Source organism: Elephantulus edwardii, unplaced genomic scaffold (genome assembly GCF_000299155.1).
Source record: "Elephantulus edwardii isolate Elephantulus edwardi_28Jun2011 unplaced genomic scaffold, EleEdw1.0 scaffold00001, whole genome shotgun sequence".
In the NCBI taxonomy this organism is placed as follows: Eukaryota; Metazoa; Chordata; class Mammalia; order Macroscelidea; family Macroscelididae; genus Elephantulus; species Elephantulus edwardii.
In genome coordinates this window covers 24774221-24797478 of record NW_006399751.1, presented here as the reverse complement: position 1 = coordinate 24797478, position 23258 = coordinate 24774221, and the positions used below count along the sequence as shown (strand labels likewise).

Here is a 23258-nt window from a genome sequence, read left to right as displayed (position 1 = left end):
GTGCATCAAAAAACATTTTCCAACAGGGTGAAAAGAAAACCTACCAACTGGGATCAAACATTTGGTAATATTATTTCAGACAAGAGTTTCATAACGAAAATTTATGGAATACTCCCGGGCCTCCACAAGAAAAAGACTGATAACCCAATTACAAAATGGGCAAAAGACATGGAAAGGATTTTCACAGAGGAAGATATTTGAATGGCAAACAGACAAATGAAGAAATGTTCCAAATCACTGGCAATAAGAAAGATGTAAATCAAAACCACAATGAGGTACCATCTCACTCCAGTTAACAGTGGCAGAGTTTAACAGGGCAGAAAGTAATAAATGTTGGAGAGGATGTGGTGAAAAAGGAATTCTTATACATTGTTGGCGGGATTGTAAAGTGGTACAACCATTCTGGAAGGCAGTTTGGTGCTTCCTCAAAAAGCTGAACATAGGATGTAGGGGTGGGCAGAGAGAAAAGTGCAACAATGAATGAATGGAAACCCAAAGTCTGTAAGTTTTCATTAAAATTAATAATAATAAAATAATTTTTTTTAAAAAGCTGAACATAGAAACATATGACCCAGCTAATTCCACTTAAAATCTACCCTGAAAAAAATAAGAACTGAGGCACAAATGGAGACTTGTACACCAATGTTCATAGCAGCATTATTCACTATCACAAGGACATGGAAACAACCCAGATGTCCAACTACAAATGAATAGATTGAGAAATTATGGTACATTCACACAATGGAATATTATGCAGTATGCAGGAGAAATGATTTTGTAAATTATTATCTAACTTGGGAGGGACTGGAGAGCATTATGCTGAGTGAAGTAGGGCAAATATTGTATATAAACATTATGTAGAATGAGTGCAAAGATACAAGGAGGGAGAAGGTGGACGCAGAGGAATGAGGATATGCAGGAGTGGGGGATAATACAGGGGTGGTACAATTTGATAGGTTGAGGGGTGGGAGAAATTGGAAGAATCTGTTCTGGAAACCAATGTGTTTGAATTTTATGAACAAACTAGAATAGCAATAATAATAAATAATAATAATAATAACATCCAGTAAATACCACATGAATCACAATACTCCGACCTACAACTAATCAGGTTTTGGGGATAGTTTAGGACGAGGTAGCTCCCTTGTACATAGGGTTCCCATGGCATAGGGATCACTCATTAATCTACATTATACAAGTTATCTCTATTAATCCTCAATGTGATTCCATGTAAAAAACAAACAAACAAAAACCCCAATAAAGCAGTGAGGTGACTGCACATAGTCATAGTCATTTTGTAAGGCAGAGACTTGCAAGTAAATCCCTTTTTCAGGATGAAGGAACTGGACGTGAGGGATAAGTAAATGTATTATATTACTCAGACTTGGAAAATATCCTTTTTAATTTATTTACTGACAAAGCAAATATCATATTCATATTCTTTTATAATAATAGAATTTATCATTTAAAGTATTGAGAGAACAAATTCTAACTCAATGTAATTGTGAGTTATCCCAGCAGAAATTTAATCCATTCCCACGTGGAGAGCCAAACATCCTTCCAGCCCACTCCTTCTAAGACTGAAATGATGGGGGCGGGGGTAAAAGTGCAGGCCAGTACAGTGTGAGAAAAGCTTCTTTCCACAATCTCTGACTGATGGAAATGTCCTGGTCATGCAGTGGTCAAAGCTTTTAGTTGATAACATATAGTGTAGCAGTTGGAACTCAACAGCTGCTCCATAGGAGAAAGGCATAAACAGTTTATTTTTGTAGAGATTATAGCCTGCTACTATGAGTTGGAATCAATTCAAAGCTAATGGATTTGGTTTTGAATATTGCTTACAACATTCCCAGTCTATTATCCCCAGGAACTCTACCCAAGACAGAATTCCACTTCAGATTAAAATTGTTATTCTTTGCAGCTGTTGAAATTGCCTAGTGTTAGACATCTAACCCAACAGATTCTTTGACATTGTAATTGTATGACTAAAAGTACTTTTCCAAAATTACATATTTTAATTTTTCATTTTCTTTAATTTTTTTATATAATAATAGGCCATGAGGACAGTCTAGGCTCTTTGCCTCATTAAGAGCAGTTGCCATACTTTAAAGAAAATGGTATTCTTAACTTTGAAACACAAGGAGACATGTAAAGTTAACTATATTAGCACCTTACCTTCATTCCAGGGTTTCCAGGAAAACCAGAAGAGCCAGGTATCCCAAGAGGGCCCTTCAAAAGAAACCAGAAAAGAGATCAGGTATGCTTTTATTCAATATCTAATTAGGTCACCTTTTAGTCTTTGATACCTTTCAGTATTTTAAGACATAGCAGAAGGATAATCTGCTTTTCTGTTTTAAAAAGACAACAGTGTGATATACAAGTACCTTTAAATTCTGCAATAAAATAGTACTAAAAGACATGTCAAATTTATCAAAACTAGTAAGATTTCTCAGCTGTATCATGTAAGATTTGGTGATTCACAAACATAAATTGTTTAAAACAACTGCTTCTTGACATATGTACTTTCTCGTAATAGTCAACTAATAAAGATAACTTTTGGAAAGTTATGTTTTATAATAAAATCCAGGAGGAGGAGTGTATTAAATGAAAATTATGCTTAGGAACATTTGGATAGTCTAGAGCGATGGAAAGTATCACTAACCCACATTGAAAACATAGAGTTCCAGCCATTGATTTAAAGGCTGAACTTACAGAGAATGATAGTAAGTGGAATTCTAAATGATCTCGGTTCTTTATTGAGTACAGATCTTAATCTCACCAGTTTTGAATTACTAAAAGGCCTTCAAGCACATATGTATTATTTCAATCTATAGTTATGGGAATTATGCTGCCAATCCGGAGACTGTGAGTCTTTGGAACCTCAAATCTGCCAGCAGCTATGTGCAAGAAAGACAGGCAATGACCCGTCTTATCATTTACAACCTCAGAAACCCATTGCAGAGTGAGGGATGAATTACTTCCACCTGAATGGCAATGGAGTAAGTGGGTTTTGAATATGTTTTATTCTCCTTTGATAGTTAACAAGAAAATATCTTTGAGCCAAATAATTAATATGACTGTAGTTCACTTTCAGAAAGAAAGAAGGGAAATATCATCCTGTGAGATTTATAGTCCCTGAAAGCCCTCCAGAGGGTCAGCTATGAGTCAGTTCTGACTTGATGGCAATGAATTGTTTTTTAGTTGTTATTGCCTACTTTTGACATAAGGGAAAAACAGAAAGCCTTTAACATCTTCTTTCACTGTCTTTCAGTATTAGTCCATGTTGATTAATACCTAGTTTATAGAAATCTTTCTCATAAAATTTTCTTTCATTCATCTTAGACAAAAATTACCTTATGACTCAACATTTTCAGTCCTAACAAGAATATAATAAATAGTTCCATGAACTATTGGGATTATTTTCAGCAACAACTTGGTGTTCAGTTAATACAAGATCCTTAAAGGGGAAAAATGTGGCTATGTACCAAATTTCATAATATATATTTGTATTTGTCAAATCCAACATTTCTGGTTTAGTGCAAAAGTCATCAATATTGGTCCTATGGAATCTACTGTGGAACTTAAAAACAAAGAAAAACCATTAATTTGGGGTCTTATCCTCTGAGATTATTTTAACTGGTATGGCAATTAGTACTTTGAAAGCATCAAGGTATTCTAATGCACAAGCAACATTGAAAATCACTGGTTTAATGAGGAACAGATAAGGGCTAAATAAGGCCTAAAAGTATATTGTTGTTTAGTTGTTGATTGCCTTCAAGTCGAGCATGACTCATAGCAACCCTATAAACAAAAGGCCTGAAGCCCCTCTACAACTATCAACAGTTATCAAACTTCATAGATTCCGGAGGCATTTTATTTAGTTATTGAATGCCACTCCTGTTTAGGACTATTTTACTAGTAATCAGTCCCAGTAACGTACAGAATAAATAATCTCTTCTAAGTGTTATTTTATCCTCTTTTTGAAAAACAGAGGTATGATTTACCACCTTAGAGAGCCCACTGGAGGGTCAACTATGAGTTGGTTCCAAGTCTCTACCAATGATTTCGCTGTGTGCGGAGGGTTTGGGTTTGGTTTTGTTTTTAAATAGTGCTTCTATGAGTTATCATCAAAGGCACACTGCAACAACAGTTCTTCACTACGCAGTCAATGTTGTCACTACAATAACTTTAGTTTATGCCCTTGTAATTTCTTTGGGATTATTCTAATGCTATTCATACTCATTTCTTAGTCTTTAATTCTCGCCATTTTTATTTCACCTTCCACATTACCAAGATCCTCTTTGTCCTGACACTACCATTAAAACTCTGAATTGTTTCCAATTAAATAAAGTAGCTCTGCTAGCCTACTGGTTAGAAGCTGCACTGCAATTCCTAAGGCACACAACTTGAAACTATCAGCTGCTCTGAGGGAAAAGAATGGGCAATCTCCTTTTCTGCAATTTACTGCCTCTGAAAACTTGCTAGAGGGTCAGCTATAGGTTGGTTTTCACTTAGGGCATAGAAAATTGTTTATTAAAAAGAGTTCAAAACCTTCTGCCATTGTACATATCCTTTCAAGATACAGCTCCTGCCATATGTCATGCTACTTGCATTTCTCTAAAGGTACCATGTTAGAGCCTAGCTACTAACAAAAGGGTTGTTGTTTTGAGCAGTATGATTCTGTAAGAATTACAGCTTGGGTGGTAAGGAGTTATGGTTCAACTCAAAGGCAAGTGGTTCAAATCCACCAGCTGCTCTGTGGGAGAAAGATGAGTAATCTTTTCCCAGGCACTTTACAGCCTCTGAAAACTCTCTGGAGGGTCAGCTATGAGTCTGGAGCTCTGGTGGTCAAGCCGTGAGAAACTGCATTGCAAACCCAAAGGCACGTTAATCGAATTCATCAGCTGCTCTGGGGGAGAAGGATGGGCAATCTCCTCCTGTGTGATTGACTACCTCTAAAAACCTGCTGGAGGTCAGCTATGAGTCCAGTTCCAATTCAATGGGACTCAACAACAATAACAATTCTCTTCTATAGGTTTACTATGATTTTGAATCAACTGAGTTGATGAATGATTTTAGAATTTTTCTTAGCTCATCATGTCTTTTCATAATTCTAATTTACAGATCATGCTACAGTCTTAACCATTTTATCTACTTATACTTGAAAACTTAGCTTAAAAGCATTTTTAGCTTAAAGTATTATTCTTTAAAATTTCTTTATATTCTTTTCCTACTGCATTTTCCAACATTTCAAACCTTATATTCTTTTGTGATAGCACTTTGAAGTATCATTATTCTACAACTACCAATTGATACATCTCTTTCCTCAATAAATTAGCAGCTGTCAAGAAGTGGTCTATGTGTTTATCTCTTTTGCATTCCAGCTGTCTGGAATACATTAGCTGCTTTGTAAATATTTTTGAATTTACAAGTGGAAGAAGGGATATACAAATGAATGAATGAAGATATAAGTACAAGGCTTACCATTGGTCCAGGTTTCCCAGGCATTCCATGTGCACCTCGTTGCCCCTAAATAGAGAAAGGGGGGAAAATGAATTGTAAGGTAAGGTTGCATTTCCTAAAAAAAATTTTAAATAAAAATTGTACCTTCATTACAAAATATTTCATCATTTATATGCTTTCTGTTTTTTCAAAAATTGAATATTTACTAAGGTTTATTAAGCAAGTAAACGACCCTTGATGTAATAATTATACTAAATTAACATTTCTAAAATGTTGGTAAGGTAGTAATGACCACATCAATTCTGACAGCAAAAATAAAGAATAAAAACCCAAAACTGATAAAAACAAACAGGTTCAAAATGAAAGGAGACAGTCTATACCACACCTGGGAACATAGCTTCATCCCATGTACCCAGTGGCATGAAAGGCAATCAGATTTCAATGGAAAACATCTCTACAGTAAGTTTAGGCTGTGAGGCAAGCGGAGCTATGGACTGTGTCATGCAGTCAAGCAAACTATGTGGTTGCAGGTATTCCTGATAGGAAATATACCATATCAAGATACTGGCGAGGACAAATAAAGCATCACAATGCAGGCCTTCATGTTCTGCAATAAAGCATTTGCCATCTGTGGTAGATGTATACATTTACGGAAAACTAACTCAATGCATGTTATGTTATGGGGTCCTTGTAGAGATGCAATTCCTGATTATGGGAAATTAAATGGGTAAGAGGACGCTCTGGTGGCCTAGTGGTATGAAGCTACACTACAATCCTAAAGGCACATGTTTCTAATCTACTAGCTGCTCCACAGGATAAGGATGGACAATCTCCTCTCATGCAATTAAATGTCTCTGTAAACCCACTGGAGGGTCAGCTATAGGTTGGTTCCAACAACACAACAACAAACGGGTAAGAGGTAAATCACTCTACCATGTAAGCCAATCAGGCAGCAGAGATAATAACTGGCAGGTGAACATAAATTAAATAGCTAATAGAAAGGGATAAAGTACACCCTAAAATCAGTTTCAGTAGTAGGAGATATAACTTGGCCTATTATATTTGTGTTCTTTCCCTTGGGAAAGAGATTAACTAGAAATCTAAAGGAGCTATGTCCAGATGAACTGAACATATTCTTCAAAGCAAGAAGATCCAGGTAGCATAGAAGAAGATCATAGGAAATGCTGTTCTGAGCTGCCCAGGAACAGAGCCATGAGCATCTCTCTGTAAAGGCGAGAGGAAGTAAGACTAGCACAGCTCCTCACTGTCCCAGAGCAGAAAGCAGATAAAGAGCCCATAGCCCAGCTCCATGATGCCTCTAGAGACCCAGCAGCAGAAGCTTGTTTATTCGCTGCTGACTCACAGACTTACAGTTAAGGGGGCAAACAATAGAGTTTATTAGGGAAAGAAGTTGGAGAGCGAAGGACGTAAAACCTTGCTGGATGATGTGGATTTGACTACTGAACTGGACTTATTAGAGCCTGGAATCAATGAGGAATTGTGCCTTGGAACTGTTGGGCTAAAGCTTTGACTTGTGTTGGGTGATGTTCATTGCCTCCCATGCTCCAACCTCCTTCCCTAATAAACCCCATTGCTGGCACCCTAACTGTTGAGTGTGGAGTCAGCAACTCATAAAAGAACCTCTTGCTGTTTGTGGGGATCAAGAGACACCACAGGGCTGGCTATTCTGCTCTGGGGTGTTAAGGAGCTGTGCTGTGCTCACTCTCTCTGGCCCTTTCAGAAAGATGTTCATGGTCTTGCGCCCCAAAGTTCTGTTCTCTGCTCCCTGGACAGGCATTCATTCAGCAAGCTGCTGGAATGTTGCCTGCTGAGAGTTTGCAGCTGCATCTCTAACCAGGAATTGCTCTCAGGTAAAGGGCACTGTCTTGTCTACCCTTTCTCATGAGGCAATCCATATCCATAGACTAGTCAATGGAAAAGTCTAAAGGCTTGGATTCATGGTCTTAAACTGGGATAACTCAAAGGTTATTGTGAGCCAGAGCTCCTTATAGGATAAGTTGAAAATTATGTTGAAAATACATCATGATTCCTCTTGTCCCTCTGCCCAATTCTGCTTCCTAAACTTTCACAGAGGGAGCTGTAGGAAATGCTGTTCTGAACTTTCAGAGAGGTGGCTTAACAGTAAGATGTTGCACTGTCAATCCAAAGGCAGGCAGTTCAAATCCACCAGCAGCTCCAAAGATAAGGTGAATAATCTTGTTCTATGGGATTTACTGCTTGTGAAAATCAATTGGAGGGTCATCTATCAATCAGTCCTGATTCTACAGCATATGGTAACAGACATAAACTTTCAGTTGTTATTGCTAAATACAGAACTAAAAAAAAAACACAAAACCAACAGCAAAAAACCCCCACAAAAACAACAAAAACCCTACATGTAAATGAGATCAGAGTTTACTTCCCCCAAAAAACCTACTCTAAGACACAAGTGAACTTTCAAATAGCAAGCACACTAGTGACTGAAATGTTTTCAAGAACATGTTTCCTAAACCAAAATTGTTACTTTGTAATTTTCATTTTCTATATCACTTTAAGTGTCAAGTGAAAGACTTCCATAAATATATATATTTTCTGAGTATGTCTGTAAAAATTATAAAACGTATGTTGTTGTTGTTAAGTGCCATTGAGTCATAGGTGACTCATAGCGACCCTATGAACAAAAGTCCTGGACACTTGCGTGACTTTCATCCTCTCTCCAGGTTCATAGGGTTTCCGACTCAAGCTATTTCGGAAGTGGATGCCACTCCTGTTTCCAAGCTTGTTTTAATCGGGGAGCTCCACCAAACACTGTCCACCATGGGTAACCATTATCGCATTTGACACATCAGTGTCACAGTGTTCAGCTTCATAGTGACCACAAGTTACCTCTGTACAGCAAGTGTACAGACCAGGGCTATATGACGTAGAAAATTGTTTGAACAAAAACATTGAAAAACAGGCCCGAGGGCCCTTCAGTATTTTACCATTCAGACACGCCCACATGCTGGCAAACTCTGGGTCCCAGACCCCCAGTTCATCTGGCAAGTCGGCTCTGCCAACACTCACTTGAGGCAAAAAAGAAAGCCACAAGCGTCTGGAGTGTACCATCCTCGCCTCTCCTCCAGAAGCCAGAGGCCGCGTCCATCTCACAGTTAAAGTCTCCCGAGACACTTGCTCATACCCTGCAGGTGTGGCTCGACATCTCTGTATTTTATTTTTCTGGCTTCTTGAGGAGAGGCAAGTATGGAAGGCTCTGAACTCTTGTGGCTTTCTTTTTGCCCCAACTGGGCGTCAGCTGAGCAGACTTGTCAGATGAACTGGGGGTCTCTGGCCCAGAGTTTGCCAGCATGGGGGTGTGCCCGAATGGTAAAATACAGAAATAAAATTTAGAAATAAAATAGTAGAGACTAAAAATCAGAAAACTGAAATAACATGTCATTCTCTTAAAAAGATTTAACAGAATGGTGTTTATTTCCAATGGCAATGTTATATTAAGAATCCTTTAAACATAGTATATAGTTAAAGGGATGAGAACTATAAAACAAAAATTAAAAAATAAAATTTGACAAATCTTAAATTGAAATGAATATAAATTTTTATTCTTTCAGATAGATGTTAGCAACCTCTCATTTTCTGACATGCGTCATATTCCTGATTGAAATTTAACATCGACTCCTACATTCTCTTACTAGACCAACTAGGAAATAAGACTATCGAGTCTTTCATCATGAAAGGAATTTACTCCTGAATTATTATTAATGGATGAACTATGTTTTGATTTATATATTAGAATTTTTGAGGAAATTAAAAAAAAAGAAAAATATGGCTAAATCTTAAGAAAACCCATAACCACACAGAAGAATATTTGATTCATTAAAAATGGTCAAGCAAACACACAAATGTTTTTGTAGTTATGTCCCATTAGTAGTCAGAACCTACTTAGAGCTTACCATGCAGGGGGTTATCAGAGGTAACAAATCACACAGTGATTTAACCATCTTTCACCCTTAGAGTAGCTGGTGACCTCCAACTGTGTAACTTTGGGCTGGCAGTATGATGCCTTATCACTAGGCCATCAGAGCTCCCTATTTATAAATACATTAAATAAATTATAGACTTATAAATATGTAGGGAGTTCTGGTGGCCTCTGATTCACTACAATTCATAATGACACTACAAACAACAGATCAGAACCCTGCCCCATACTCAATCAAGTCCACTTTTGTTACAGTCACTATGTCAATTCTTCTTATTGATGATGGTTCACTCTATTACTGATCTTCTGCCTTTTCCAGCCGGATGTCTTTTTTTCCAAAGACTGGTGCCTCTTGATAACATATCCAATGTATGAAAAATGAAGCTTCACTATCCTTGCCTCTAGAATGCAGCTGGTTGCATTTCCTCTAGTACATATTTGTTTGTTCAGTCCATGTAATAGATAGTCTTAGCCAGCATCACAATTCAAAGGTATCAATTCTTCTATATTATCTATCTCTTCATTGCCCAACTTTCAGGTGCATACAAAGCAACTGAAAATCCTTGGATCAGGTACCTTTTAATCTCTAAGCTAACATCATTACTCTTTAGCACTTTGAAGAGGTCTTTGAAAGCAGATTTTCCCAGAACAACAATCTTCTGATTTCATACCAGCTACTGCCATAGGTGTTGATTGTAGCTCAAAGCAAAATGAGCACTGAGAGCATAGTGAATAAGGGGTTGCGCTGCCAATTGAAAGACAGGTTGTTCAAATCCACCAGCTGCTGTATGGAAGAAAGATGAATAATATCTTCCAGGGTGATTTGCAGCCTCTGAAAACTCACTGGAGTGTCAGCCATGAGTCAGTTTTAACTCAATGGCAATGAGATTTATAAATATATGTATTACTTTATATTCATAATTGTTGTGTACCTTTGAGTCACAACTTAGTCATACGTGACCCTCTACAGATTTTCAGAGGCAGTCAATCACATGAAAGGATAGTACCCATCTCTCTCCTGCAGAGCAGCTGATGCATTCTAACAATATGCCTTTGGGTTAGCAGCTCCTTACTCTTCAATCACCAGAGATAGTTATACATTTCTTCTGAACTATATTAGCTTTTAATTGTCTATAAAAAATACTTAATTTTCAAAACCAGTGCTAAATAAAATAAGCCACTGATATTGTTGCTGTTGATTACCTTCAAGTCAAACATGACTCATAGAGACCCTATGAACAAAAGGCCTGAAGCCCCTCTACAACTATCTTCATTTATCAAAGTTCACAGAGTTTCCAGATGCATGGTGCTTAGGAAGGGGATGCCACTCCAACTTCCAATCAACTAAAGACTCAGTCCAAAATGGATTTGGAAAAAACCCAGGCCAGTGCACTAGGCCGTGATTGGCTCCAACAAGAGGCTCCCAGCCTACAGTTCAGAACCCTCCAATCCCAGGAACTCACACATGGTTATGAGAGAGCCATTGATAGTATTTAAAATAATTATCTAGCCAACTGCAGACACATGAGTGCTGCCTAATTATTTAAGCAAGGTCAAATTTCTGTTTCTTTAACATTATTTGTAAGAAAATTTCTATGTGATGTCATTTTTATTGATATAAAATATACCAGAGTAATGAAAATTATTTCGTGAAAGTGCACAAAAATTTTCAAACTTTTATAACCAGTGTATAATACAGACACAGCAGTTTCAGTAGAAACTAATTTCAAACCTATTTTCCCTCTATATATTTTAGAATCAAATGTTCTTCCTATACATAGATGAAGAATCTGATACAAGAAAACAAAAATTACAATAGCAATAAAAAATAAACAGCAACAAAGCTTTTTCATTTAGACCCAAATTTTAGAATTGTTTAATCATTTGTCTTATATTTAAATCTTAAAATTTCTATTTTTTTAATTCCAAGGTAGTTTACCAGATTTTTTTATATATTAATTCCTATAAGAACCTGCTTCCTTATTCAAAAGAAAAACAAATATCAAAAGGCTAAGTGACCATCTCATATCATCCAACCAATAAGTTAGTTGTACAGGAAGATTATAAACAATTATTTAACTTTCACATGCTTCAGTTCCTTCATCTTTAGGAAAGATACGCTAATAGTATCTACCTATCAGGCTTGTTGTGAATTTTATGCTTTCCCACTAAGTCAAGAAGCTAGTATGTCCTTATTATTTTTTATATTTTGTGTAGGTGACAGGCACTAGATAGCATGGACAATAGAAGAGAAATTAATAAACAGTTAAGATGGGTGAAGGGAAAGGCAATATAAAAACTAAGGTTTTATGAAAAAATTCAATCTCCTAGGACATTGGCTTAAGTGTGTATTTTAAAAGGTTTTTCCAAAACATGGAGAAGCAGGTGGCAGATATATACTGTGGTAATGAAAATGTAAACATTAAAGATAATTAGGACAAGAATATATGGAAATTCTCTGTGAAATATTTGTACCTCTTCTGTAAACATAAATTTATGAAAAAAATTTTCAAAGAAAAAGACTTCCAATATTATTAAATTTCTTTCAAAAGAACATCCAGTACTGCACAGCTGAGAAAAGATTTGCAGCACACCTTTCAGCATTATAAATAGAAGAATGTATACTCACTGGAGCCCCCTGTGGCCCAAGGCGCCCTCTCTCTCCTGGCATTCCCCTGGGGCCCTGTAGATGAGAACAGAAATATCTCTTGACTAACCTAAATTCAGCTTTAAGGTAGTTTGAATACATGATTCAGTCAAGTTAAGTTATACTGGCTATTTCTAGTGATAATCTGGGATTTGTAAAAACCCCACATGAAGAGAGATAATAGAATTTTCCACCTCTGATTTCACTTTACCTGCTTTTAATTTGTCAAATCTGTAATTACATTTATTTTATCAATAATTAAAGAAAAAAGAACAAATGTTTACTTGATAGTTAAAAGAAGCAATGAAAGGTAATAAGCTTTTTCTATATGAAGGGCCAAATTATTTTGTTATGATATGCCTATCATATAGTAATGAAGATTATATCATCAGCTAACATATATTTCTCCAGGTCCTTTTGTCTTTCTATTTAAACAGTCTCTTAATTTAGTTCACACAGCAAAGAAATATAAAAGAATTAAACTGACACTTACCATAGGACCCATAGCACCCATTGGACCAGTAGGACCTGCTTCACCCTAAGCAAAACAAAAATACATTAAAAGCTTAAGGAACCTATACCTGATACTCATATCATTTTTGTTCTATGTGTGTATTATACTGAAGATATATTACCAAAGTTTCCATTTGAAAGGCATACTTTTAATAAAGTATCTCAATATTGTGTTCTTTTCTCAAAACACAATAGAAATTTAATTTCTGTGGAAATAAGTCTAAAATAAACCTGATTTAAGCAAGACTCATGGAACTATCACATTCATAACTACTATTATCAGAAAAGTAACCTTGTATAAATTCTTAATATTTTATAGTTACCTAATATTATATATTAGAATGTATTTATAATCTATTTTGGCTCCCATAAAACATCACAAGTCTAAAATTACTGCAATATTTCATAAAAGTCTATTATAGGAAGTTTAAATTTTTATTTTTCAAAAAAAAATTTTAAAACCAAGTAATTTTTTGCCTATAAAAACTTTTGACACTTTCCATTAAAACTTTGTCCACATTTTATTGATGTTTTCTCCCCCTATGGAAATACACATTTTTTGAATAAACAGTGGATAGAAAGATTAAAAAAGGAACTAAATAACGGCAGTAGTAAACCTTCAAAAGGTCTCAGATATCATTAAAGAAGTATAAAGAGTAAGTGTCTCATAGAGGTTTGATTTTCAGAAGCTGAATTCATAGGGCCATGTTCCTATTGGGACAATACCTACCACACATTGGCAAAAATCCAGTGCTATGGTGATTATTCTCATGACATAGTCAAGTTATGTCACCACTCATAGTACAGTTACTGTTGACTTAACCATGAAAAAATGCACTTGCCTATTTAGCCATTTTAAAATACTGTTCTTTCCTCAAAGATTTTGGAAGAATTATACTGAAGTTATTTTGAGATACTACACAATTACCTTGGAACCAGTTGCTCCAACTTCACCTTTAGGGCCTTCAAGACCTTTGTGTCCCTGAGAAGAAAAATATCATTTATACTAAAATATTTTTAATTCTCAAAGCCTAAAGAAAGAAAACTAAGCTTACAGAGAAAAGCCTTCTAAAACTGAAGAAGGAATTCCTCTTTATTTGAAATTAATAATATTTAAATTTTAAAAAATTATTATTTTAGCGTCTCAACTTCAAAATTGGTTATTTCAAAGAACTTTCTATCAATAGCTACAAAATTAAAAGTATAGTTTACTTGGTGAAAACATCTGGATGGCTCATGTAATTTTAAGCTATTCACTAGTATACAAGTAAGGGTTTTAGTGAGAAGGGCAACTTCTCAAAACAAAGGCCAGCTTGGTTTACACTAGCTGGTTATCATCAGGTATCAACATGAATGTAGTATATTTCTTCAATATACAAAAACAACATAGTAACTATCTTCAATAATAAAAAGAAAATTATTTGAGGTACTCTGATACCATGTCACTTATTCTACTTTTAGTATAGTAATTTAGTATGTATATTAGAGGGTGAAGCCAGAATGTTCCTTGCAGTCAAGGATTCTGAAGCTTCGTCTGACCTACTTTAGGCATGTTGCAAAGAGGGACTGGTCCTTGGAGAGGGGCATCATGTTTGGGAGAGTGGAGGGGAGGTGAAGGAGAGGAAGACCCTCGATGAGATGGATCCATTCTGTGAGTGGAGTGGTGGGAATGAGTGTGTTTGAGACAGCGAGGTTGGCACAGGATAGAACGGCATTTAGGGCTCTTGTACATAGGGTTGCTATGAGTCGCAAGCAACTCGATGGCACATAACAACAGCAACAACAATTATATACATGTGTATATAGTATATATACACACGCGCACACACACATATATACACAAATATATATAGCATATGTATGTGCACGTATGTGTATATATAATATATGTATATGTATATGTATATGTATATGTATATGTATATATGTATAAGTTCAGTATAGTAATTTTCCTTAACTATATCTTCTATTCTCCTGAAGTTGAGGCCATAATGGTGTTTTGTTCATTCCCATTCATAGCCTTTCTCAAAATACTGGGTACAGTTTATAATAATAGCCCAAAATATATTTATATAACAAGCCAAATGAAATTAAATGTGGAAAAGTATTTTGATTGCAATAACCTCAGTGAATATTACAATGACAGCCAGTTACAAACAAATTAATAATGGATACTTAAGAGCATTATCACCAGACTGTACTAGTAAACCACAGAATCTGAGAGGATTATGACAGATTGAACTTACTCGGTGGCCCTTCAGGCCTGGAAGACCAGGAGCACCTGGAAAGCCTCGAGCACCCTAGGAGGAAATGGGCAAGGCATTTCAGAATCACGAATAAGAAATACCTAAATATAATTTTCACTAGCACAGTAAAGAAAAGAAAGTAATAGTATATTTTCATCTATCCAAATAGAATTCTGTGTGTTGTGTTGTGGACGGAGAATTGGAACTGACCCATAGCTGACCCTCTGGCAAGTTTTCAGAGGCAATTAATTGCACAGGATGGGATTGCCCATTCTTCTTCCATGGAGCAGCTGGTAGCCTTGAAATGCATACCTTCAGGATTGCAGTGCAGCTTCTTACCACTAGGCCACCAGAGCTTCCTCTATGGAGAATCTATACTAGAATATAGACTCTATAATAGAACTACATAATAAAAAAATTAGCAAAGTAGGCACATAATTGGAAATGTTAAAAGACTGACTTTTACAGAGACATTAATACCAATTATCGATTTGATAATATTTTCAAATGATACCACTGTATTACAATTAGTTGCAAGAATAAAGAGAGCACGTGCAAATTAACATGTTAAACATTTGAGTTAAGATAAAGGGAAGGCAATCAGGAAATAAATTTAAGGGAAAATAAATTAATTCTCATTTATATTGTTTAATATTTGGTAGAAGAGGAAATACATTTGTGGCAAACCAATTTTTAATATCTTTTGATTTTTTAAATACTGGTAACAGGATATAATTGAAAGAATAGGACTCAAATGTGATCAGGAAATGTTTTAATACAAGGTATTCAGGGTAAGCTTGGATTGATAATTCTTTAAAAACAAAAATAGCATATGCAGCAGATATGAAAGTCAAGAAATACAGTAAGTATGCTTTGATTCCTCTGGCAAATAGCGTCTTAATTTCAACTATTTATATACTTCTTTCATCTAAGTCCATCCAATGGAGGGAGGGGAAGACAGCAGAAATCAAACAGAAGATTGAAGCTAAATGTTAGCACTGTTCTTCAACAATGCTTCACACTTTTTCCTCAAACTCTCTTAGAATAAATAAGAAATGTGTCTATTTTCATTTCCTGGATTAATTTGGTTTTGAATCAGATTAAGTTTCTTGTTGGTATAAACTGACATACTATTAACCTATATACAATGAATAAGGATGACAGAGAAGACTCAATGTCTGAATTGTGGTGTTGGAGAAGAGTATTGAATATTCCATTAATTTCCAAAAGAGCAAACAGATATGTCCTGGGGAAGTGCAAACAGAGAGCTCCTCAGAGGCAAGGATGGCAAAGCTTCATCCCACATACTTCAGGCATGTTGTTAGAAGGGGCTACTCCTTAGAAAGGGACATCTTACATGGAAAGGTGGAGGGTGAATAAAGCAGAGGACGATCTCCTGTGAGACAGATTGATACAGGACTGTGGCACTGCGCTCTAGTGTGTTGGGGGGGATAGTGCAGGATAGGACAGGGTTCAAAGCTGTCCATTGGTTGCTATGAATTGTATTTGACTCAATGGTGCCTAGCAGCAACCACAACACGCATACAGGCACTTAGTTTTATGGTAGGCATTTAATGAGCATTCAAAGAATAATATTCAAACAGACAACTAGATAAAGAAGGTAATTTAGCATTTCTATAAACTCTTACATCATTTTATCTAAAACTTTTCCTAATGGGATTTTTCTTGTATCACCACAGTCTTAAGAGATGGCAAATGACCTGTGTTCTGCACATCACAAAATTTATTCATTATTTACCAAATGAATTAATAACTAACAAAAAAAACTGAACCTTATATACTAAAACAAAGCCATAATTCCTCCATGACCTCATGCAGAGGAAGGGTTTTATTTGGTGTTTGAGAGCATTTCACATTAAGGGCCGTGCTTTCTGTATAAATGAAATTCTGCTCATTCTGTTTACACAGCCCTGCTTAAGGAGGTTTTTTCTCATTCCGAGACCTCTCTTTAACTGTTTCCACTGTAATAACTTTACTAAGATCTGCAGGAAATTTGGTACACGTCCATCTAAGCCTACATGGGAATTACTGGGCTATGTTGTTTCAAATAATTAATTAGCCTTTTTATGGTCTGCAAGAGAAATTCTCTTGTGATTGCATATCCAGGCTATAAGGAGAAAGTGAACCAGATGTCCTTATGCTCATAAAAATATCTCCTTCTGCTGACCCAGGACTGTCATCGCTCCTCAGCACACATTGTAGCATCGCACTTGCAGAGCACAGCTGTGATGTGCTGGCAGGGTGTGTTTCCTCCCCAAGGAGGGTTTCGGCCCTGGGTATGTTCAAGAGTGCAGCCTAATGGGAGGCTCTAGCCTGAATTGGTTGAGATGGTCATTTATCTAAATAACTAAACTTCCTGTCTTTGCATTCACTTCCCAGGCTGGAGGGGGAGGAAAGGAAAGAGAGACAGAGAGAGCATAGAAATGTGGAACTGGTTTCCATTTGTAACCAAATCATCCTTTGGCCTCTCTAAATCTCCTCAACAGATCAGAATTCATTTTTTAAAAAATAAACCAATCACAGAATCTTAACAGTTTTCAGAAAGCAAATAGCGTAATACAGTACTGTTGGCTGTTCTGAATGGTAAAGACATCAGGAAACTGAAGGATGTAAGGAGAGGTCAAACCAGCTTAGGGGATGTTGGATAAAAAGACATTTTAAGATTAGGATTGTTCGCACTCTTTTTCTATCTCTCTACCAAAGAGTTAGGACCAACACATAGCTGACCCACCATCAAATGTCCAAGGCCATAAATTGCACAGGAGGAGAGCATTCATCTTTCTCCCATAAAGTCACTTAGTGGATTCAAACCATTAGAGAAACTCCCTGTGGACTAAGATACCCAAGCTCTCCATTTGAATATTAGAGGAGGCTTTTTGTTGCTTATTATTCTCTAATTTTCCTTATGGCCTGTGTAGCACGTCCTAAGGGAAGGCCTATTACCGTAGCGTAAGTAAAGACAGAAAGGTGAGCTCAGAGTGGAGCCAAGTGGCCCACATCCCGAATTATGGTGGAGCAAGTTTCCAGGAAGAGTTCCTATAGTAAGAAGAAGAGGTGCGTGTGTGTGTGGAGGGAACCATCTGTGTGAGAGGGCAGGCAATCACTGTCTTCTGTTATTAGATTTTAGAATCCAGAACATCTGTCAGACATTTCAGCCACAATTAGGTCCTGGGGAGTAACCAGTGAGGCATTCTGTCCACAATTCATTATCCCTGGCTTATAAAATACATGTCAATAAACTCTCTTCAAGCTATCTGCTTAGATATTGGGACAATTAAAACAGAAATGTTAAAAAGAATAAACATTAGAACTAGGATTGAGATATTGTAACATAAGTATGTCATAAACAGTGACTTATCTGAAAATGCAATGATCAGTTTGGAGTATATCCGAAAGGCAGTAGACCAGAATTAGTTAACTATCTGACAGAACATTCAAGTACACTTATACACATAGACCAAGAAACAGCCATTCAAACAGAATAAGCAATTTAAAATTAGGACATGCACATGTCAAGGCGCTATCCGTTCACCTTAATAATTCTATCTGTATGCTGAGCACATAATCTGAAAAACTAGACTATCTGAGGAAGAACTCCACATTAGGATTGTAGGAACACTAATTAAACCACCTGTTCTCTTGCAAAAAGTAAAGAAAATATAAAGTATTCATTGATAAAGCTTAAAGATTTCAGTATAGATTACACTTCAGCATAAAGAAAATGGGAACTGATGAAACTGAAGCAATGAGAAACTTCAAGATTAAGTGAAGACTGAAGTTGTTAAGAGCTTAATTTTACTTGAATCCACAGTTAACATCCTTGTCACCTTTCATCAAGAAATCAAGACAAATATTGCAATTGCAAATTCTTCTGTAAAAGAGTATCAAAAAGCAAAGATGTTACTTTGAGGACTAAGATGCTCTTGATCCAAGTCATGGCACTTCTAATTGCCTCATATGCATGTAAAAGCTGCACAGTGGATAAGGAAGACAAGTGGAAGAACTGATGCCCTTGAACTGTGATGTTGGTGAATAAGAATAAATATACCATGCACAAACAAAAGAACATAAAATCTGTCTTGGAAGAAATGTAGCCAGCATACTTCTTAGAGCACAGATGCAAGACTTTGTCTCACATATACTTTGCACATGTCATCACGAGGAACTAGTCCCTAGTACAATCGGTGGTCACAAAAAAAGAGAAAGACCCTCGAGAAAATGGATTGAGATGGTGGTTATGACAATGGCTTCAAACATGGCAATGATTCTGAAGATGGTGTAGTACCAAGCAGTGTTTCATGTCTCTGAGTCAGAACTGAGCTGATGGCACCTAACAAATAGCAGTAACACTGACAAACTATAGTCCACTGGCAGAAGGAATATTGTTTTCTGATATGTATGCGCCTACAATTAATTATAGATTATGTTAATATTTTCTGCTTTTGGAAGTCTTCATGGTGTTATTTTGATGAGTATATACTTACTGGAGATCCTGCAAATCCCACTTCACCAGGATTTCCATTTCTACCAGATTCACCCTGTATGGGGGGAAAAAAGAAAGAAAAATCTTCAGATTAAAATCATTTTTTTTAGATTAATGCAGAAGCAATTTGCAAATAAATGAACTTTTAAAGAAAGACCTCAGAATGAAGTACTGCAATCAGAGCAGTATATTTTTGGAGGTTACATCAGTGACTCAACTAGGGAAGGTTGTATTATTATTGTGAGAACAATTTAAGTATTTCAGAGAAAAAAATCAAAGTAAAGTACCTAGGGGATGCAGAAAAAGAAATCATATCTAATAGTGTAACACTATCAAAAGTACCAGCACTTTTTAATTTTTTAAAATTACATTCTGAGTTCTGCACTTCAGCCTGAATTTAATAGAAACTGAAAGAGTTGGGGGGGGGCTAATAAAATAAGGATTAGGAAAGAATATTCATGTTAACACTGAAACTTCTTTGCTTCTTCAACACTTCAAAGCAAATTGAAGGAGAGCTTACATCTTCACCAGGTTTCCCAGGAGGCCCCTCTGGTCCACGTGCACCAATGGGACCCTAATAAACAAAGTATATAAAGAATATTTACCTATATTTGCCAACATAATAACTCAAAATATAATGGAGTTAAATTAAAAGTAACAGAGAGAAATGCTATGTGGCATTCTTAGATCCGGTGCACCACAAAAGTAAAAAAAAAAAATTAAATTCCACAGTTGTGTTATCTACTATTCATATTAAAAGCATCTGAATTTAAACATTCTAATATAAGAAAACACACAAATAGTATGTCTATATCTTTTAAACTGGATTATGATTTTTTTTTTCTTCACTAAAGGGATGTTGTTGTTGTTGATTGCTGTCGAGTCAAGGTCGACTCATAGTGACTCTATGAACAAAAGACCTAATGCCTTTTCATAACTATCATCATTTCTCCAAGTTCATAGAGTTTCCAGAGACATGAGGTTTAGGAAGTGGATGCCACTCCTGCCTCCAAACCTGTCCTACAACTGGGAGCTCCACCAAACACTGTCCACAACGGGAAACCATTAAATAAAGGGAGATCTTGGGAAATTATTCACGGCATCATTTTAATGCCTTTATTTAACTGGGACTACATGCTCACTTGACATTACCATTTGTCCAGGATCACCAGGTTCACCAGGAGGTCCTGTGGGGCCAGCACTGCCCTAAAATTGAGAACAAATTATATACACACATATACACTCCAGAGCAAAACAGAAATCTAAAACACACTTTCCACTGTGTAGCATAGCTGTTCATCCTGCTGGCTTTGATACTTTCCAGGTGTGTGGCTTGGGGCAAGTTACATATGTTCTGTTTCATGATCAGTATAATAGATACTGTGATTGGTTGTCCTGGGTCAATTCCCATTCATGATGCAGACCTCATGTGTGCAGAACGGAGCTGCTCTATATAGTCTCAGGTTATTACCTTCATAGAAGCAGGTTATCAGCCCTGTCTTCAGAGGCAATGGGGCAATTCAGAGGCATGATTGGTCACTCTCTCTGATAATAGTTGAGCACTTAGCTATTTGTGTCATCAAGAGCATCAACTTAATAAAGCTGTTGTTAATATTTAGAAAACTAATGCTAGGAGACAAATGAGAATGCTGGCACAAAATGAGTATTCACTTAATAGTATAGTATACCATCATCATGATTTCAATACCATTATTACCATTGTGTACTATTATTACCCCTTCTAGTCACCAAAGGCATAAATATACAATGGCATAAGTAAAAGTCCACACATGTCAATATGACACTGTGGGATCTTTGATTGCATTAAGGATTCTTTTCTTTCCTTAAAATACTACTTTTTAGTGCTTTTCCATGTCACCCTAAAAATGAACATATATCTACTTCATCATGTTACTGTTATTTGATATAGTAGTAAGATCTTTTCTAAATATTTCATGGTTTTATAACTTTGACTGCTAGTGCCAATACTACTATATATCAAAGAAGGTGATGGCCTTTTTTGATCTGATTTCAAAGTCTTAGACTTGGTGCATAACCAGCTAGGAGAATTCAAGCATGCTATAAGATAACTATCTGTTATTTCAGAAACTGAATTTTAGGTATCAAAGTCACATAAAGAAATTAGATGACAAAAATTATAATCCCACAAAAAAACTTTTTTATTTTGTACATCATTCTGCGTGAAAATAAGTTAACTACAACCTATTAAAGTACTACGGTATGCAATTTGGAGGCTAACCAAAGTCCGGGTGTCACATTGACTAAATTTATGCTCCCTTTTTGCTGCAGTATATGATTTAATCATGAAAAGACTTACTTGCTTCCCTTGTAAACCCTGTGGTCCTCTTGGGCCAACTGGACCCTTAAAAACAAATGAGAAGGGGGAAAAAAGTATGGTAATGAAAAAAAAAATGTAAAAGTAATGACAGCTAAAATAAACATTTGAAAAATGTTGATCAACTTTATAAACTTTGACAGTTGAAGATGATCACACTTTCCATCTATACTCATGTGTGATGCAGATAAATTCAAGTTTGAAAATTCAGGATGATTCCTGTACATACCCTCAATGTCACAGATAGAAATAAACAATATGTCTACACACACCCATTGTCTTTGGTAAAAGAAAACTTGCATGCCTAAAGAGCGATTCTGTTAAATCAGAACATACCAAGAAGAAAAAACAAGCAAACAAACTTAGTAGGAAGAAAGCACTTTATGAAACTGCTAATTTAATTATTCAGCTTCAAGACAAACAATGCCTTTACAGATTAAATGATCAATGAGAATTCACAGATTGGTGAAGCCATCTGCAATAATGACTAAATTATCAGCGCAAAACTATTGAAGGTCTTGAGATTTCTACATTTGAGACTTCGTTTCAAAAACAGATTTCAAGTATAGTAATTGTATTAACATAATCCCTCTTGGTTTAATTGTGAAAAATTAAATGGAACTATACCAAAAGGAAGAAGACAAAAATTCAATTCTAAAATGTATGTCTATGAGTGGGTGTGTTTCAGAAGATATTTACCATTTCTTGAGTAGACAATTTACAATCATGTGTTTTGTAGTAGTTCTTCCATAAGAACTTAGGTTCTCGGTAAAATGTACACTTACCACAGCACCAGGCATCAGCCCGACTTGACTCCCAAGTCCAGATTTTTCATCCAAACCAGCCATCTGAGCTGAAAATGGCTGTAAAAACAAGGTAACGGGGGAAACCCAAACAATGTAATGACATTATTTTAATAATATCAAGACATGTATCAAAATAGTTTTAAAATTCATTCAAGAATTCTTAAAGAATATTTTCTGAGAAATATTTTGTGCTTTCAAACTTTACAGCTGGGGGGGAAATAAAGTTGTTTTTCACTATATGTGCTTTTGATCAAACATTCTTTCCCACAGAAGTTTATAACTATGCTGCTTTAGAAAAGTCAATGTCTGATACTTGAGAAAAGACTGGACTACTCTGATAAGTATTTAGCCAAGTCTAATCAATTTTAGGGTTATAACTCGCTATCTGATATCCTTTCATGCTTAGAGCTAGCCCAACATCTGAACAAAGCAAGAACTATGCCTTCAAAACATGAGAAATAAGAGTCCAGATTCCATTTCTGACATTCAGATTACATTTTTTGTTTACATATAGCCAGTAAACTTAAAATTGATAAGACTTCTACAATCATCTTCATGAATCCAAAAGTTCCAAGAAGTCTAAATTATTTTCCTAGGCACAGTCGAAAGAAAGAAAGAAAAGAAAGAAAGAAAGAAAGAAAGAAAGAAAGGAAGGAAGGAAGGAAGGAAGGAAGGAAGGAAGGAAGGAAGGAAGGAAGGAAGGAAGAAAGGAAGAAAGGAAGAAAGGAAGAAAGGAAGAAAGGAAGA

General features: G+C 36.0%; 1 protein-coding gene across 1 annotated transcript in view; it reads right to left on the bottom strand.

Moving 5' to 3' along the window:
* The window catches only part of COL5A2 (collagen, type V, alpha 2), a 90744-nt gene that overhangs the window by 55673 nt on the left and 11813 nt on the right, over positions 1-23258 (bottom strand). Inside the window, exons 8-18 of the mRNA XM_006878941.1 lie at positions 22491-22568; positions 21688-21732; positions 20502-20555; positions 19870-19923; positions 19351-19404; positions 14846-14899; positions 13528-13581; positions 12580-12624; positions 12069-12122; positions 5485-5529; positions 2176-2229 (exon numbers count right to left, since the gene is read on the bottom strand). Of these exons, the coding sequence (XP_006879003.1) occupies positions 2176-2229; positions 5485-5529; positions 12069-12122; positions 12580-12624; positions 13528-13581; positions 14846-14899; positions 19351-19404; positions 19870-19923; positions 20502-20555; positions 21688-21732; positions 22491-22568 (591 nt within the window). The remainder of the gene's footprint in view (positions 1-2175; positions 2230-5484; positions 5530-12068; positions 12123-12579; positions 12625-13527; positions 13582-14845; positions 14900-19350; positions 19405-19869; positions 19924-20501; positions 20556-21687; positions 21733-22490; positions 22569-23258) is intronic.